A 17,592-nucleotide genomic window follows, 5' to 3' on the forward strand; every position below is an offset into this window, starting at 1 on the left:
GCGGTACGTCAGTTTAAATGAACCCACAAAAAAGAGTTGACTTCGAAAAATACATAGAGGTATGGTTATATCATATTATAAACCGAAGGAGGGACAATTGCTCACCGAAGTGTCACTGCGCCTACTGCGCAAGTATGCGCAACGTTTGGGCATTCTTGCAAACGTTGACACAAACAATTCAAATGCAGAAATGATACGACACCACCAAACCACTTGAGCGCCGCCAACATCTCCCCCGTCGGGCCCCTATGGTGACCCATGGGGACCAGCCGCCCAATCTGTCGTGACGATTTTCTCACGCTGTCGACGCGTGACCGAGCGGCGCCGCTGGCCCTGTGGCGGCGCCGCCGAGAGCCGGGAGGTGGCTCCTCTCGGCGCGTCGGCCGCCCGATCTATATTGGCGCGCCTGGCCGCGGCGCCGGCGTCGTTGGCGCTCTCCGCCGCAGTCGACGGCCGCGCGCGACGCCGGCGACGGCGGCGACGGGGCGGGCGGCGCGTCGGACCGAGCGGGGCCCGCGGCGGCGACCATGTGTGCGGGCGCGGCGGCGCTGCTGTGGCTGACGGCGTGTGTGCTCTGCTCGCCGGCGGCAGGTCTGCTGTGCACGTTCGAGGACGATACGCCGTGCGTGTGGCGATGGAACAGCACTCTGCTCAGGGTGACCGGACGCCAGGCGGAGGAGATGGTCACCTCGCGGCCCGCCGGACAGATGACGGCCACTCTGCGAGACGCCGATAACCGCCGGGACGGTGAGTGTTTGCGCGGTGAGGTCGGTCTGGCCCCCCGGCAGCGTCCTCCGGCAGTCTGCCGAACTCCGGATCGTTTACCTCTCACCGGCCGCGCCGGAGTGCTCCCCACATCACAGCGTGGTACCCGTTATACAGTGTAGTATATGTTTACTTTGGGTATGGGAACCGGAATGTTTTTTTTTTATTGTTATAGAATGAAATTGAATGTGCCAGTGCTATATTTCAGGGTTTTGAGGTATGTTGCCGCCTTGCACCGTAAGCCAGCTTGCGCATTTCCTACGAGTATCTGCGTGATTCAGCTTCATTTATCTCACTTTACACGAAGAGCAGAGGAATGGGAAATAATATCCAACCCCGTTTTTATTTATCAAAATCATCGTCTAGCCAGACTCCACCCCGTGCAATTCACCTTCACACGATCTGCATTCCCGCTTTATGCAAAACCAACACATCCGCTTTATATAGACCGTTCTGCAAACGCACAGCCTCTCATCTCCCGCTTTACGAAACCACCAGTTTTTTCGTTGCTCTACAAAGCTAGCACTTTTCACATCATCTCCCTACGGACATAGCAACTAGAGGTGGCAAAACTGGAAAATTTTGGGACTCGGACCCGGACCCGGTCTGACTGGCACATTTCTGGAACCGGTCAGACCCGGTCTAAGTCAGCGTTGGAACCAGATGGACCCGTTCCCGAAATTCATTATGAAAATTGTGTACAGTTGTAGGTATAGCAAAAGAAAATAGTTTCTTTCCAATTGGGCATACTTGTGTTGCAAAGTAAAAAACTCATGCCATGGTCATTTCACTTTGCTTCACAGTTTGTATTTTGGAACCAGATTCAGGTCATATTTAAGAATATAAGAAGTAAGTAGACCAATGAATTTCATGCTAACCTAAGCCACTTTTACTACAGCTGCTAAAAATGATGTGAACTGGGGATCCATGGACCAGTGCCTTCACCAGAGTCAGAACAAGAACCTAACATCAACATGGAACAAGATAACCATACTGATACATACCTTTTCTAATATTCTTGGTAAAAGATATTCGTTTTTAGAATTAAATTCATTAGTCCTTACAAATATTATCAACTATCAAAGGCCCCAAACGATAAAACATTCAAAATCAAAATAGAAACATGAAAACTGTGTGAGGTTCGCCAGAAATGTCGACACGATAGCAATGCAATGACAAAACAGGCGTTAAATCACTGCAAAATTTTGTTGGGGTTAAAGTACTGCAAGGTCGTAATGGCAGTACTGCAAGTTGAGGTTGCGATCATGACTTAAGTGCCAATTTATTAACGTAGAAAACAAACTACATTTTGTTGTTAGTACCTAGACATAGAATAAATAGTAATACCAAGGGTTCTGAGACTTTCTTCCCGAACGTGTTCCAAAATTGTAATCTTTATGCAGTAGATTAGCGTGCGTAAGGTATAGCATATATGACGCTCAAATGCGCCATTTTCACATCAACACGGAATCACTGGCCTTGGAGAAGGGCACTGGTATTGACTCAGTTTTTTGTCAGCTGCTGCCGTATGATGGCGCTAGTAGAGCGCTATATGTATAATACGCTCTGCTAGCGCCACCATGCGGCGCCAGTTGGCTAAAATCTGATCAATACTACGGTTTCTGGAGAATGCCTTGGATTCATTTTTAGCTTTATGGATTTATGCAAGGGCATGTTGGTTTTATGAGTTGTCTTCTGGCCGTGATAGAAATAATTTCAAAGCTGTTTGAGTTATGAAATGCATTTGAATATCAAACATGAACTCTGATTTCCGGTGGGCATAGTGACTTTGGTATGTCAATGTCTTTGAAAAGGCAGGTGAGAATGCCACTGGTCAGCCTTGCTTCAATTGGATTTGTGTCCATTTATAAATGGATTTCAGTCATACCTACTTACCTACATATGTTATTGGTATTTGATTTCTACAGCTCAAAATATTGCTAGGTGCTGTACAGCAAACTGAATGGAAGTGATCCGTACAAACATTTGGATTTTGGTGAAATGTTTTCTGGATTGCTAGCACTTAGAACTTGTTTATTCTGTTGTAGGTGACAAGATAAGAAATTGAAGCAAGACTGACCAGTATCAGTATGCTATAGAATAGGTAGCCCAATCTGCTGGAATATTAAAATTCAAAAGTGGAATTGGGTTTTATGAACTGGAAACTGCATCAACTGTGACTATGTTTGCCAAAGCATAAAAGATATTAATGTTTACCATATAGCACAGGGAAATGATAGGACCCGGTTGGACCCGGCCAAATATTTTGGGGGACCCGGTCTGGACCCATCCGGGTCCAGACCGGTTCCATAGACCGGGTCCCCGGGTCCACATTTTGCCACCTCTAATAGCAACTACTCCCAAACCAAAACCAATCCCACCCGGTCAGTGCCCTGCTCTACAAAGTCCCGCCCTACAATACTCACTAAACCACTGCTCTACAAAAACCACACCTCCCACCCATCACAAGTCATCTCCATCTCCCCACACCACCCACACCCCATCTCCGGCCTCTGGCGTTCCCCGGCCGTTATTGCGCCGCCCATGGTGACCTTCCCCTCCCCGCCCCTAGCCTCCCACCGGCTGCCGGCCTCCTTTATTCGCTCGCCCGGCCGGATATTCCCAGTTGGTGATGGTTGAGAGCGTCGGTTCCGACAGAGGCAGGCCGTCGGTGCGGCGGTCCGCTGACAAGAACCGACTCTGCGCAGCGCCCGCAATCGCCGGCCGACTCAGCGTGCCATTAAACATTCACGACTGGACGATGGATGGTCTGGGCCTGGGGGCTGACACGCATTGGGGCGACAACAGAATCAGACATTACCGAAAGTAAGGGGTGGCGGGGAGATGCGTTCGTTAGAGATCACATAGACACTCCTTCGCCCCCAAAACCGCAGAAATGAGGCACCGCCCAGGCTAATAGATGAGCCGTTGAAACTGGCGTTTAGAACGTTATCTGGCGTATAATAGCATTGCTTGGAGGCTTTGTGGCAAATTGTGTAAAGGCTATTTTTGCTAGAAGTCCATTTTCATTTTAGTTAGTGTTACAGTAACAGATAACTTTCAATGGAGATATTCCCACAACGCGCATTATCACAGCTAATAACGATATTTTCTAAAGCTGGAAAGGTTCGTTGGGTTTTCCATTCGCACTTCCCAATTGCTGTTTTTGAAACGATTTATGCCATTTTGTGAATCATTTATACCATTATATGAGCAGATGCTGAGAGCCTGGAACCTCGGCTGACTAGGACTGTAACTGGTGGTCAAAGGACGGCTCCTTATCACATTAATCCCTAAAAGAGCCCTGGGACACATCTAAAACATCTAAGAGATCTGGGAAGAGCTGAACATCAGATACTCAAACTTGGGTATCTGAAGCCAACGGTAGAGGCGGTTTGCGGTTTTTTTCCTGTCTTCACTGATGACAACGTTTGACATCTACACAATTACATGCTGACATAAATATACAAGCAGTCGATGCAGGGTATCAGTCGATGCAAATCACACACTTCACAAAAACGAGACATAAAACATCATTCGTGTTGGTTCGGTCGTCTTCCTACAGAACGATACTTAGTTTAAACGCAGATGATCGGTCATTGATGGTCGGTTTCGCTTCAAATATGTGCAAAGATTCTAAAATTCGTAAATTGAAGTTTGAGCGTTTTTGATCTATGATTTTGAAATCGTCTATACTGAAGGGGGTGTCACATGCCAAAGAATGATCCCGTACAGACGATGCTACTGGACTGGATAAGAGTTCGCCCGTTCTGTGTGACCTACCCTTGTGCTGACAAACTCTGCTTTGGAGCCTAACATAGGTAGAATCTATGTAAGATCCTTCACACGAAGGACAACTGAACTTATAAACTACAGCAGATCGACACATTTTAGGGATAGAGTCCTTGAACTTGAACAGAGATCCAATAGTGAAGTTGTTTCTGAGAATGAATCGCGGGCTTAGATATGGGTAGTACTTTTGTAGGAGAGCGTTTATTTCATTTTTGAGCTTAATTGAGCGTTTTCCGAAAAACGGCAAAGTGAAAAAGCTTTCGAGTTTTTCAACCTGTGGTTGATTTGTGATAGTAATGAACCTTCTGTTAAGAAACTTGGCAATGGCGGCATCTACCAACGACCTTGGGTAACCGTTATCCAAGAAAAAAACCTTGCAGGGATCTTAGCTCTAGATCGAAGAGCTTGTAGCTCGAGCATAAGCGGTAGGCGCGATAAATAAATGACTGGATGACTACCCACTTGATGGAAAATGGGACGAAACTAAAGAAGCTCAATCCTAGTCCGGTAAAGGTAGGCTTGTGGAAAACGGAAGTCTCAATAGAAGAGCCAATACGTTTTATCTTGACATCCAAAAAGGGTAGCGTTTGGTTGGACTCTACTTCTTTGGTGAACTTAATCTTTGGATGCTGCTCGTTAAGGAAGGATAAAAACTTTTCTACATGAGTGACGTGTCGAAAGACCAGAAAACAATCATCAACATACCTCCTATACAGGACAGGACGAAATTCAGAAGGGCAGGTAGTAAGCCAATTCTTCTCATGAAAGCATAAGAAAATGTTGGCAAAGGTAGGGCCAAGTGGTAGGCCCATCCCTACGCCGTCAAGTTGTTGGTACAACTGTCCGTTGAAAAGGAAAAACGAGTTGGTTACTGACAAATCTAACATTGAGCGGAATAGTTTCCGAGGGATGCCACTGACGCTGTCAGTCTGGCTGAAGAGAGAGTTGATTGCTATGTCAACCGTTTCACCTACAGGTATGTTAGTAAACAAACTTTCAATGTCAAAACTGGCCATAACCATATCTTCGGAAAATGTGAAAGTTTTTAAATCCGTGACAAACTCGTAGCTGTTTTTAACGGTAAATTCATTCTCAGTAAGGGGAGCAAGAATTGGAACTAAGAACTTCGCAAGAGCGTAAGTAGCAGTGCCACAAGCTCTGAAAATGGGACGAAGAGGTAAGTTCGGTTTGTGGATCTTAGGTAGACCATATAGGCAGGGTTGTATACCAATCAAGTCGATTGAATTGATTGATTTGTTTCAACGCGTATTTTGAGTTGATTGGATTGAGTCGATTGACTTTTTGAGATGACTGGTTGACTGACTCGTTTGACTTTAGCGACTGGTTGACTGATTTGATTCCCGAAAATTAGAGTGACTCGTATGATTGAGTCGATTGAATGGAAAGTTCAAATAAGTTTTAGTTGACGAAAAATAATGACACCAATTGATGACACCAAAGATCACAAAACTACACTGAAAACTGCTTGTCATCACAACTGCAATATGGGGTAGATGGCCAAATAAAGAACTGAGGCCTCTTGCACCAAATTCCTCTTGCACCAATGCTTGGATTATTTTGCATCGTATACCCAGTCCAAGTCTCAAATGTAACAATTTGCGTGCAAAGTTTAGCAAGCACTTGTAGGATTATGTGTTGGGCTATTGCAAACAAATTTACCACCGTTAGATTAGCTTATTCTGAAACCGGTTTTTCGATTTTACCTAGCTAGGTTGTTTGGTGCAAGAGGCCTCAGGGCCTAAACAACATGAACAGCCAACGTTGACTTTCAACTGCAATAACTGCTCCAATCCTGGTGATAGAACCTGGCGATGCACCTACCTTCCTTTCTGCACTCAGCAGGAAACGTTTTTTTTTTTAAATCCAGATGATAAAGTGCAAGGCCCTATATACCTACTAATAAAGTGTGATTAATTAATACACATCTCCTCAGAATTAATTCACATCTCCACATCTCCTCAGAAACAACCCACTGAACTCTATAAATATCTGACACTGAAACCCACCTGAAACCCCTACAAAAATAACTGAAACAAAAGCGCCGTTTTCGTCTCGCTGATTACGTTTACGTACAATTAATAGCTAATTTGCTGCATTGTTTAATTTGCAGCAGAACGTTTGTTGATCCTTTTCTCCTGAGAGCCTAAGCATAACATATTTAATATATTTCATTTTCCTTAAAATATTTTACAGAATATTATTAAGTGTTTTTATTTCAAATGAAATAATAATTAAAACGAAATTGGTGCTGTACAACCGATTTATTTTATGATGATCTACCATACTACATGATAATCAATGACGTCATCTTACCAAAAAGTCAAAAGAAGTAGAATAAGAATTTATAAAAGCTTAGCAGACTTATTGGCAAAACCAAACGTTTTCGTTGTTTCGCACTTCGCAGTCGCGCCGTGCCGTTTTCCCAGAGTCCCTGTCCTCTCCATTTCCTTTTAACAAATTGTATTGCAATAAAATGTTTTGAATTCTTCACATAGGTACCTAACATTGACATTCACGTCCAGAATCGTGGACCGCTAAATACTTCAAATCTCTTCCTTCCCAATCTGACAACATCCCATGTAAGATATTTATTTCTATTTCCCTATGGCTAATATGTTATTGATGCATATTTGATATTATCCATTAAAATAGACATGGTGTAGGGTAAATGGCCAAATCACGAACACTGCCAAAATCCGAGCAGCCAACTTTTAACTGCAATATTTGATATTTAGTGTAAATGGAGTTGAAATATGGCCAAAATTAAATTGACAACTTTTAGGTGAAAGGTGGTGATTTGGGTTAAGGGGCGAGTCAACTATACTGGGTCATTTTGCACCCATTAAATGAAACTTCTGCTCCAATTCTACCCATTGAACCTCAATATCATGATCCACCTGTCCATCACTAGGTATCCTTCCTTATTACATAGAAAATTTGAATGTCATGGCAATTTATAATATTAAATGAGAATATTTTTGTTTCTTCTGTAGGTAGGAAGGTAGGTAGGTAGGTAGGTAGGTACACCTGACTGCTATGGACACTTTTCCAAGTTGGTGGGGCAAAAAACCTAATGTATGTCTTGGTTTGAGTCGTTTGATTGAGTTGATTGATTCCTTTCATTGTCGCGTTTGAGTCGATTGAATCAATTCCCGAAAACTGCTCTGACTTGATTGATTTGATTGGTTTCCCAAATTTGTCGTGATTGAATTGATTGCTATTGATTGAGTCGTATACAACCCTGCATATAGGATACCTGGCGAGGACCCAGACGCCTTTATTTATCGCGCCTACCGCTTATGCTCGAGCTACAAGCTCTTCGATCTAGAGCTAAGATCCCTGAAAGGTTTTTTCTTGGATAACGGTTACCCAAGGTCGTTGGTAGATGCCGCCATTGCCAAGTTTCTTAACAGAAGGTTCATTACTATCACAAATCAACCACAGGTTGAAAAACTCGAAAGCTTTTTCACTTTGCCGTTTTTCGGAAAACGCTCAATTAAGCTCAAAAATGAAATAAGCGCTCTCCTACAAAAGTACTACCCATATCTAAGCCCGCGATTCATTCTCAGAAACAACTTCACTATTGGATCTCTGTTCAAGTTCAAGGACTCTATCCCTAAAATGTGTCGATCTGCTGTAGTTTATAAGTTCAGTTGTCCTTCGTGTGAAGGATCTTACATAGGTTCTACCTATGTTAGGCTCCACAGCAGAGTTTGTCAACACAAGGGTAGGTCACACAGAACGGGCGAACTCTTATCCAGTCCAGTAGCATCGTCTGTACGGGATCATTCTTTGGCATGTGACACCCCCTTCAGTATAGACGATTTCAAAATCATAGATCAAAAACGCTCAAACTTCAATTTACGAATTTTAGAATCTTTGCACATATTTGAAGCGAAACCGACCATCAATGACCGATCATCTGCGTTTAAACTAAGTATCGTTCTGTAGGAAGACGACCGAACCAACACGAATGATGTTTTATGTCTCGTTTTTGTGAAGTGTGTGATTTGCATCGACTGATACCCTGCATCGTTTGACATCTAAACCTGGAATGTTTTTTTTTTTTGCAACAATCATAGGAAACATCAATTGAGCAATCAACAACTTTTGGGATTGCTACACATGGATTCGAGCACCTTTTTTGGTCGCGTTTTTTTTCTGACCGCGGGTGATCATTGATGTTCTAATGGTCGGTGTGTGTCATCTGGCGCCGGCCCGTTCCGCTCGCTGACCTGAGGAGGGTCTGTCGGCCGCGATGACCCGTGACCTGTCATCAGCGGCGTCCGCCGTCCGGCCGGGCGACCGGTCACCGCCGAGCGCCGCGCCGGGTCGTGCAGCGCAGGACCGCCTGCAGCCTATACCGGGCCGGGCCGAGCGGAGAGTAGACCTGCATCGATCGCAGCCGCTTCACTGACACGTGCGGCTACCGACTGCACTGCTGGCACCACTGAGTGTATACTAGTCACTTTACTGACTGCACTGCTGACACTACTGAGTGTGCTAGTGGCTTTACTGACTGTACTGCTGACACTACTGACTGCACTGCTGACACTACTGAGTGTACTAGTGGCTTTACTGACTGTACTGCTGACACTACTGACTGCACTGCTGACACTACTGAGTGCACTAGTGGCTTTACTGACTGTACTGCTGACACTACTGACTGCACTGCTGACACTACTGAGTGTACTAGTGGCTTTACTGACTGTACTGCTGACACTACTGACTGCACTGATGACTTAACTTACTGCACTGATGACACTTCATGCTTACTGCACTGCTGACCAGACATGGGCATGGATCCCAGGCGACCAAAGACGAAAATCGAGATGACCACTAGATTAGTGGTCTTTAAGCGTGTAATTATTGTGGAAAACATGGCTAACAGATGCCTCTCAACAAACCAGCTATTTTGCAATCCCTCAGAGCTTAGAGTTTTGAGAAAATCCCTCAAGATCCATCTCGGATCCATGATCGCGAGCCATGGATCCGAGATGGATCTTGAGGGATTTTCTCTGAACTGTTAGCTCTGAAGGAATGCAAAATAGTTGGTTCACTGAGAGGCTTCTATTAGCCATGTTTTCCACCATAATTTCATGCTTGAAGACCGTCAATCTAATGGCCATCTCGATTTTCGTGATTGGTTGTCTGGGATCCGTGCCCATGTCTGCTGCTGACAGCACCACCTACACTGATGATACTACATACTGAGTGTACCGAGCTGAGATGCACTGGTGTCATTTTACTGAATACACTAGCGACATCACTGGCTGCGTTGGTGAGCTGACCGCATTCCTTACTGACTGTACTGGTGATATCACTGCACTGGTAACACCAGTCACTTTACTGGCGAGTGGTGACACGGCTCCTGTCATTATGAACTGTGCTACCATGCGGCACAAATAAGGAGTAGCTGCACACATGCTGTTTGCCAGGACGCAGGAGTGGAGCTAGTTATAGTCGATAGTCATTCTTTGAAATTATTTGATAAAAAAAGGGATTATAGATAACCGTTCTTCTTTTTTCAGCTTAAGCGCTTCCCCAGTTCATGCACATGTGCTATTCAGTGATATGCAGTGTTGTACATTCCATGAATAACAGGCTTCTATAGATGAGAAGACTGTGCATGAATATATTTACTCAATCATTTTGATATTTCATCATATTGTGCACTGCTGGATTTGTACCTGCCAAAATGCCTTTGGCCGTACCATGGATGATATAACACTGGATTGGTGTCTCGTGGAAATTAACATTGGGATCCGCGACATTGGGATCAGGCCTGCCATCTAGCGAGAGAATTATCGTAAGTTAGGAGCAAGCCGAGTGAACGCCATCTCTCAGCATTATGACACACGTGGGTGACGTGGTGTGTTAGTTGGCTTGAAGTGTATATTCCCACGAGTTGGAAGTAATCTTACTGGACCTGAGGCGACAAAAAACGTCTTAAATGCTTGAAAGCCAAAAACGTCAAGCAGCCTTTATGTAATAACGAAAATAAAATGCGTAAGACGGTGTGTATTGAAACGCCCAGTCCCATCGGCTTGTACGACCTTTTATATGGTCATTTACTCACAATGGTACAGCAGTTTGACAATATGTCACTTACATATTTGGTAGGCTTATTCCTTCTTCTCCGAATTTCACCCGATTTTCTTCATCTTAGTTAATGTTACGGCACGTGTCACGTGCCAACTTAGGGGTGTCGAAATTGTTCCACATAAAGGAACTCCGCAATGGCTGGGCCAATTACAGTAAAACTTCGTCAATAGTTAGGCACCCAGTGGCCAATGCATTTCCATGTGTCACTATGGGGATGCTACTGCAAGTGCGCACGTGCGGGGTGCCGCTTCCATATCTCAAGAACGGCTGGGCGGATAACACTCAAACTTGGTACACAAATGTCTCATCGATGCTCGCACTGCATTGATCAGTGCTTACATTGGTGCAGAGCTGTTAGGAAAACGATGAAATGAGATGCGTGGTGTTTATGCCTTTCTTTTCCAGCAGCTGATTGATTCGCAACAGGATATCCTTGTTTGCGAAGGCTTCGTCTCCCTTTTCCACCCCTTGTTTAAAATAACATTAACAATGTACGAAGAAGATCACACATAAAAGTTGTTTTAGGCGGCTATCTTGGGCCAGGGCTGCGAAGTTGTAGTCAGAGCCAGCGGTTCTGTTCCGAATCGGAGTCGGTTGATTTTTAAAAGCTGTAGCCCGAGTATGAGTCGAACGTCACCGAAAAGTCATCTTTCCACAGACTTACCAGGGCTGCAGAGTCGGAGTCAGAGTCGGAGTCTGTGTGAATGGACAGTTCTGCCCAGAGAAGTCGGAGTCGATATTTGGATACCGGAATCGGAGTTGAAGCCAAAGTTACTGAAATTTCATCGAATACGCACCACCGGTTGGGTCCTTTTCATAGAGCGTCTTGAATGACATATTGAGCGGCAATGACGTTAGCAATTCCGTTTAAGTTTTCATTAGACTTATAGATAGTACTTACGTTCGTTTTGTTCTTTGATCGGACAATTTGTTTGATTTAGGCCAAGTAAAGACTCATGTGAACAATAGCGAAAACGACACGTGCTGGCGAAGTCTCCAATAACTCCCTGTTTCACGATTTAATGAGGAAATAACATGGAACTGCTCATCTTATTACTGACCCTGCACATAAATCTATTAATTTCTTCGCTTTTACTGATATATAAAGAAATAACCTTTTGAAAAATTGCACAACAAGCCTGCTACTACACCACACTCCCGTGTGTCACAATGCTAATCAGCGGCGTTCACTCGGCTTGCTCCTAACTTACGACAATTCTCCCGCTAGATGGCAGGCCTGAGCTCAATGTCGCCAAAAACTGCGAAGACACCAATCCATTATTATCTCATCCATGGCCGTACTCTTACGTTTGCTGCATGCAATTATGAGCAGTACGAACTCCAGCTCGAGAAGTTCTATTGCAATTCCATTGTGTTGTGTCAATCAATCTTATGTTGCTTGAATATTCGATCAGCCACTCTATTTTGAATTGTTTCAGTTTATTCGATTATATGCTGGTGGTTTGTTTAGGCTTATTATTGCTGCTTCCAGCACCGAAGGGATTGTGGGTCCTTTGTTTCAGTTCTAGCTGCACGTTGTTCCGGGAAATCACAAGGAAACCAATATCCTGCGCTGCAGGGCCACATCGTTTGTGTCAATATCGGAATCCCTGAATTGAATCCTCCATTGTAGGTTACAGATGGTGTAAGCTTTGTGCAACATCAATTGCTGAAATTAGATTCCAGGAAGATTGGGAAGAGGATTTTTTCCAAAGCCATATAGGATTTGATCTTTTAATATTCCCAATATGGCAAATGCAACAAGAGTTGCCTGACATTTAAATTGTTTTCTTAACACATATTTAAACATTTTAAAAATGGAGCTTCTCGCCTTGGTTTGTCCAGAGGATCACAAGCTGCATGTCTAACTGGTTGACACGGCTCTGCAAAATACTAATGAATTCTACTAGCATCCTTTTGTTTCAGTGCCAACATGCACACTTGTCCTTTGCCCGGCATACACTTAAATGGCGTTCGGTGCACCATTCGCTTCATTTATCATAAGACATCGTGCAACCTCAGTCAGAAAGCAGTTCGTTGCAGGGCCGACTACAATAGTAACAGAGCAAAATGCTTATGCGCTTTACCACTGGGTGCCAGTCTCCGAACATAAAGCCATCCTAACAGGTGTGTTATTTCGAGCACCTTTGTGTCTAGACGACAGACACACTGTTATGAATAGTCGCTTTGAGCGGTGCGGCGTGCGTCGGAAGAGCTGCCGCTGTTGATAGAAGCCCTGTGGGAGTGGCTTGGCCGGGCTCCAGGATCAGTCCGCCGGTTGACGCCTGGCTGCACATTAGTTTAGCAACACCATCGACGGGCCGCGGGATAAATCGGACCGACAGTCGGCCGGCGGCACGGACGCGACGTGATAGAGGGTCGGATCGGGCCCAGTCAGTGCCAGTTGGAGTTAGCTGCCAAACCGGGGGCGCGTCACATTGGTCTGGGAAGGCGGGCGTCCAACAACGGCGCAATGTAACTGAGCTGCATCAACGAGATTGGGCAGCTCGTGATGCCAATTTTTTATATGTAGGTATGTGTTGGGTTTGCACGGCTACCGTTCATTGACAATCACACCGTCGACCATTGGCAGAAAAGTGTTTATCGTTCGCGTACATTTGTATAAACACAACTTTACCATTGAGGCGCTCTTTTAGCCTTTTTCCTTGCCTAGCATGATTTTATAATACAACGGCATTACGTGAACGACTTCTTGTTGCACTAGGACCTTCAACACTCTGTTGCGATTGCATGACCTGTCATTGCATTGACTGCAATTGCCTGACTTTGACCCTCTTTCATACCCTGCTTCACCATATAATAATGCGAGTCGTAGACACTCAGCTGAACCTCGGTGAGCAACGTGGCCGCACACTCGTATTGCATGCATGACATCCATGTTTCATCGAACCCTCGTCCAACTGGGGCATATATTTGAAAACGGGAACGGCCAGGGACGTTGTGACCTAGGCTGGCCGATTGAACTGACCGTAGACGAAAACGTGAGTGTAGACGAAATAAGAATAACCTAGAGCATAGTTACGGAATATTTACGGAACGATGTCATGCCTCAGCTATGTAGAGGATGAGAGGCTCCGCTGAGGCGTTCCACGCATATTTCCCGTATACCGTAACATTTTTTTTTCTTCTAATAATGCTCAGATGTGCGAGCCACCTGGAACATTTCTTTCTGTAGCCTGTTGCTTGCTTTCACCAGTTATGATTCTTTAGCTACTATAGTTGACAAAAAAATAATGTTATTGGTTATGCTACTAGCAGACTCAGTGCATTTATTTACTTAAGAATTGAAGATGCTCACGATAAAATTTTAAGGAAACAGAATGAATTCCATTGGCGTTTTTGTGATTATATGCCTTCATGACTAGTACAGCCATTATTTGGAACGGCACCCCTCAGTAGGATCTACATAGGACGGACCCAGCTGTGACTGCTGGATCCACCAATGACTGTTGGACCCAGAATCGGACCCAGTTGTGACTGTTGAACCCAGCTGTGACTGTTTTACCCAGCTGTGACTGTCGGACCCAGGACCGGACCCAGCCGTGCCTGGGTGACTGTCTGACCCAGCTGTGACTGTTGGATCTGGGAGCTGTTGGATGCAGTTGCGACTGTTGGACCCAGGACCGGATCCAGCTGTCACTGTTGGAATCAGGACCGGATCCAGCTGTGACTGCTGTATCCAGCTGTGACTGCTGTGTCCAGCTGTGACTTCTGTATCCAGCTGTGACTGCTGTGTCCAGCTGTGATTGACGTATGCAGCTGTGACTGCTGTATCCAGCTGTGACTGTAGCACTCCGCTTGGACCCAGCTGCCACTGTGGGACGGCGGCCGCGGCAGCTGCCGGAGCTCTCAGCCCGCCGTGGAGGGCCGCCGGAGCTGCTGAGACTCAGTCGGTGGTGGGCCGCCGGAGCTGCTGAGCCTCAGTCGGCGGAGCGGCGCCGAGCCAGTGCGATCGATGACAGAGCGCCGGCAGCCGCCCACCTCCGCCGCCGCCGCAGCCTCCGCCGGCCTGAAACCGCCTCCCGAACTGAAACCGGCTCTCCGGCCGACGTTAGCTTCCTTCGACTGACGCCGTTTGACTGACGTTACCTCTGACTGATACCATCTGCCTGACGTTACCCCTGACTGATGCCATTCGACTTATGTTACCTCTGACTGACGCTATCACTGGCATTTCTGGCACGCTATCTTTGACTCTTTGCTTCTCTCTTATAAGCGAACAAGATTACCTAGCAAGTGACGTTCAGTCATATCAGTCACAATATACTTCTTTTATAAGAATGACGTGTTCAGAATGTTTCCGCATCAGGCTGGACCAAACAAATTTGACTTGCCGGTCACATGGTGCACTTAGCCGAAGGCATCTCGTGCATGTGACGTTTTTAACAGCTAAATTTGGACAAGAAAAGATATTTGAAAGCACAATCAGTTGAACACATTGCCATGCAGGCTTTATTTAGCTTGGCTTCCCAGCCGTTTGCTGCTCACGGAATTCACTGAGGCAATCGCTGGCACCGAAGCATGTTGCAAATTATTCAACAATCAGGAGCTGGTATGTACCGATCGGGGTGTCGGGGTCAGGTTTAGTGCAGATTAGCTCGCTGTTCGGCCGGATTCATTCTGTAGAGACCACCCAAGAGATGCACTAATAGATGCCAACAATTTTTAAAAGCTGTTGCAGGAGTTTTCGTCACCATTCCTGTCATCGTTATTTAAACCTAAATATCTATATTGTGGTGACACCTAGTTGCATTGTAGTTGTAACGTGGGATTAAATACCGCTGAATTTTTTGATGCATTTGCTTGGTTTTAAAAATTACCTTCCTACCTCCTAGCGATGGGTCACAGCTTAGTTCCCGCTAAAAGGTAACACTAGCATTGCGCCAAAAACAGAACTAGAGTCTCTCAGATGACCTGACATCTAAATTTGGCTATTTTCCAATTAAGCCGCAGCCAGCATTTTCCACCGAGCAGCTCTGTCCGATCTGTCATATTTTGACAGTCTGTCATAGCTCCGTGTCCTCGCCGTCAAAACGCAATTACGTCGTCGGGTACAGACGACACCTGATACATATGTCTAGACGAATAATGACATTTTTTGACGGATGTTGTCCGCAGATAAACGCATTACCGCGACTGAGCTGAGGCTAATGGTAGAATGCACGCCGTCGTTGAAGATAAATATACCAGGAACCGGGACCATGTGGCGTGGGTGGCGCATGCGACAAATGACGTCAGCCATCTCTCAGTGTGTTGGGCTGCTATGGAGCGTGGGCGGAACAGTGATCCCGTCGCCATGTGCGCTGCCAATCGTCTTGCAGTCGCTGCGGCGCTCTATGTATATCCTGCCAGAGAGCGCTGCGTGGCAGTTGCCGGTTCGGCCTTGGCAGTCCCCGAGTGGGGCGGGAGGGGAAGGGGTGGGGGAGGGCGGGAGTGACGAGGCGGGGCCGTAGCGGCGCCTCCAACCGTCGTCCGACGAACGTCGAGAGCCCTCCCCGCCCCTCCCCAGCCCCTCTGCTGGCAGCGACCGACACTCCGAATTGGAGGCCGCCAACAGTTCGGCGGCGCATCTCGGACAAAGATCCGGAGCACTCTGTCCTCTGCCTTCACGCTACTCAAACTCTTCCCCCTACTCCCGTGCTTCCGGCATGTGAGGTGTCTCTCTTCTCTTGCTCTACATCATCCTATTCATTCGGACCCATCAGCCGCAATCAGACTTCAGACTTTTCTTATGGCGTCGTACTTACAATGCTTTGACAGGAAAGCGTCTTCATTCTGCCATCCTTTCAGATCCGTCTTTATGCAAATGCCCTTTCGACTATCTTGCAATGTGTGAATTGTGCAGGGGCGGATCCAGGAAAACTCCAAGGGGAGGGTCATGAATCGAAGTGGTGCCCCTACCTATACCCAAAATAAAAACTCAACGGATTTCGTCCACTTCATTTTGGTGGTGCCCCCATTTTCAGTTTTTTTATTTTTTTTTTTATTTTTAGTCAGTATCTTAACTCTTAGCCACAACCACATTTACCAATTGTAAGCAAGTATATATGAATCATGAATGTGCTATTGTGTATATATGTTGTGGACGCTGAGTAGTGAGTACTTACCAGGAACGTTATCAGGTAAGCAAATCGCCAGTCCGACGAACTTGACCCTGGCGTCTAAAGGGTCTGTCCTTGACACTTCAGGCTTATCAGGGGCACCAAAGTCCTTCCAGGGACACCACAAACCTGTCAGGGGCACCTACGGCCTTGTAGGGGCGCCACAGGCCCACCAGGGGCACCACAGGCCTGCCAGGAAGCAGGGGCACCACAGGTCTAGCAAGTATACACGACAGGCCTGTCAGGGGCACAACGGGCCTGTTGGGCCTGTTGGGCCTGTTGGGCCCATGAGCACCCCTAGGGGCAGGGGCACCACAGTCCTTCCAGGGACACCGCAGGCCTGTGAGGGACACCAGCGGCCTAGCAGGGGCACCAGTCAACACAGGCCTGCCAGGGGCACCACAGACCTGCCAGGGGCACCAGAGGCCTGCCAGAAGCACCACCGACCTCGCAGGGGTAACTTGGGCCTGTCAGGGCCCAGGGGCACCACGGGCTTGTCGAGAGGCACTTCAGGCTTTTCAGGGGCACCATAGTCCTCTCCGTGCGCAGGGGTAGCAGGGGCACCAGAGGCCTGCCAGGGGCACTACAGGCCTAGCAAGGGCACCACTGGTCTATCAGGGGCACCACGAGCCTGTCATAGCCAGGCATCTCAGGCTTGTCAAGGCCCAGGGGCACCACAGGTCTGTGAGGGGCACCAGCGACCTAGCAGGGGCACCAGTCAACACAGGTCTGCCAGGGGCGCCACAGACCTGCCAGGGGCACCACAGACCTGCCAGGGGCACCAGAG

The 17,592-nt window shown here is 46.6% G+C and overlaps 1 protein-coding gene across 1 annotated transcript in view; it reads left to right on the forward strand.

The window, feature by feature from the left end:
• Positions 1-450: 450 nt before the first annotated feature.
• The window catches only part of LOC122394360 (leukocyte tyrosine kinase receptor-like), an 89,639-nt gene continuing 72,497 nt past the window's right edge, over positions 451-17,592 (forward strand). The window contains exon 1 of the mRNA XM_043391194.1: positions 451-747. Coding sequence (XP_043247129.1) covers positions 528-747 — 220 coding nt within the window. The 5' untranslated portion in view covers positions 451-527. The remainder of the gene's footprint in view (positions 748-17,592) is intronic.

The sequence above is a fragment of the Amphibalanus amphitrite genome, unplaced genomic scaffold (genome assembly GCF_019059575.1).
Source record: "Amphibalanus amphitrite isolate SeventyFive unplaced genomic scaffold, NRLGWU_Aamphi_draft 000587F_arrow, whole genome shotgun sequence".
In the NCBI taxonomy this organism is placed as follows: domain Eukaryota; kingdom Metazoa; phylum Arthropoda; class Thecostraca; order Balanomorpha; family Balanidae; genus Amphibalanus; species Amphibalanus amphitrite.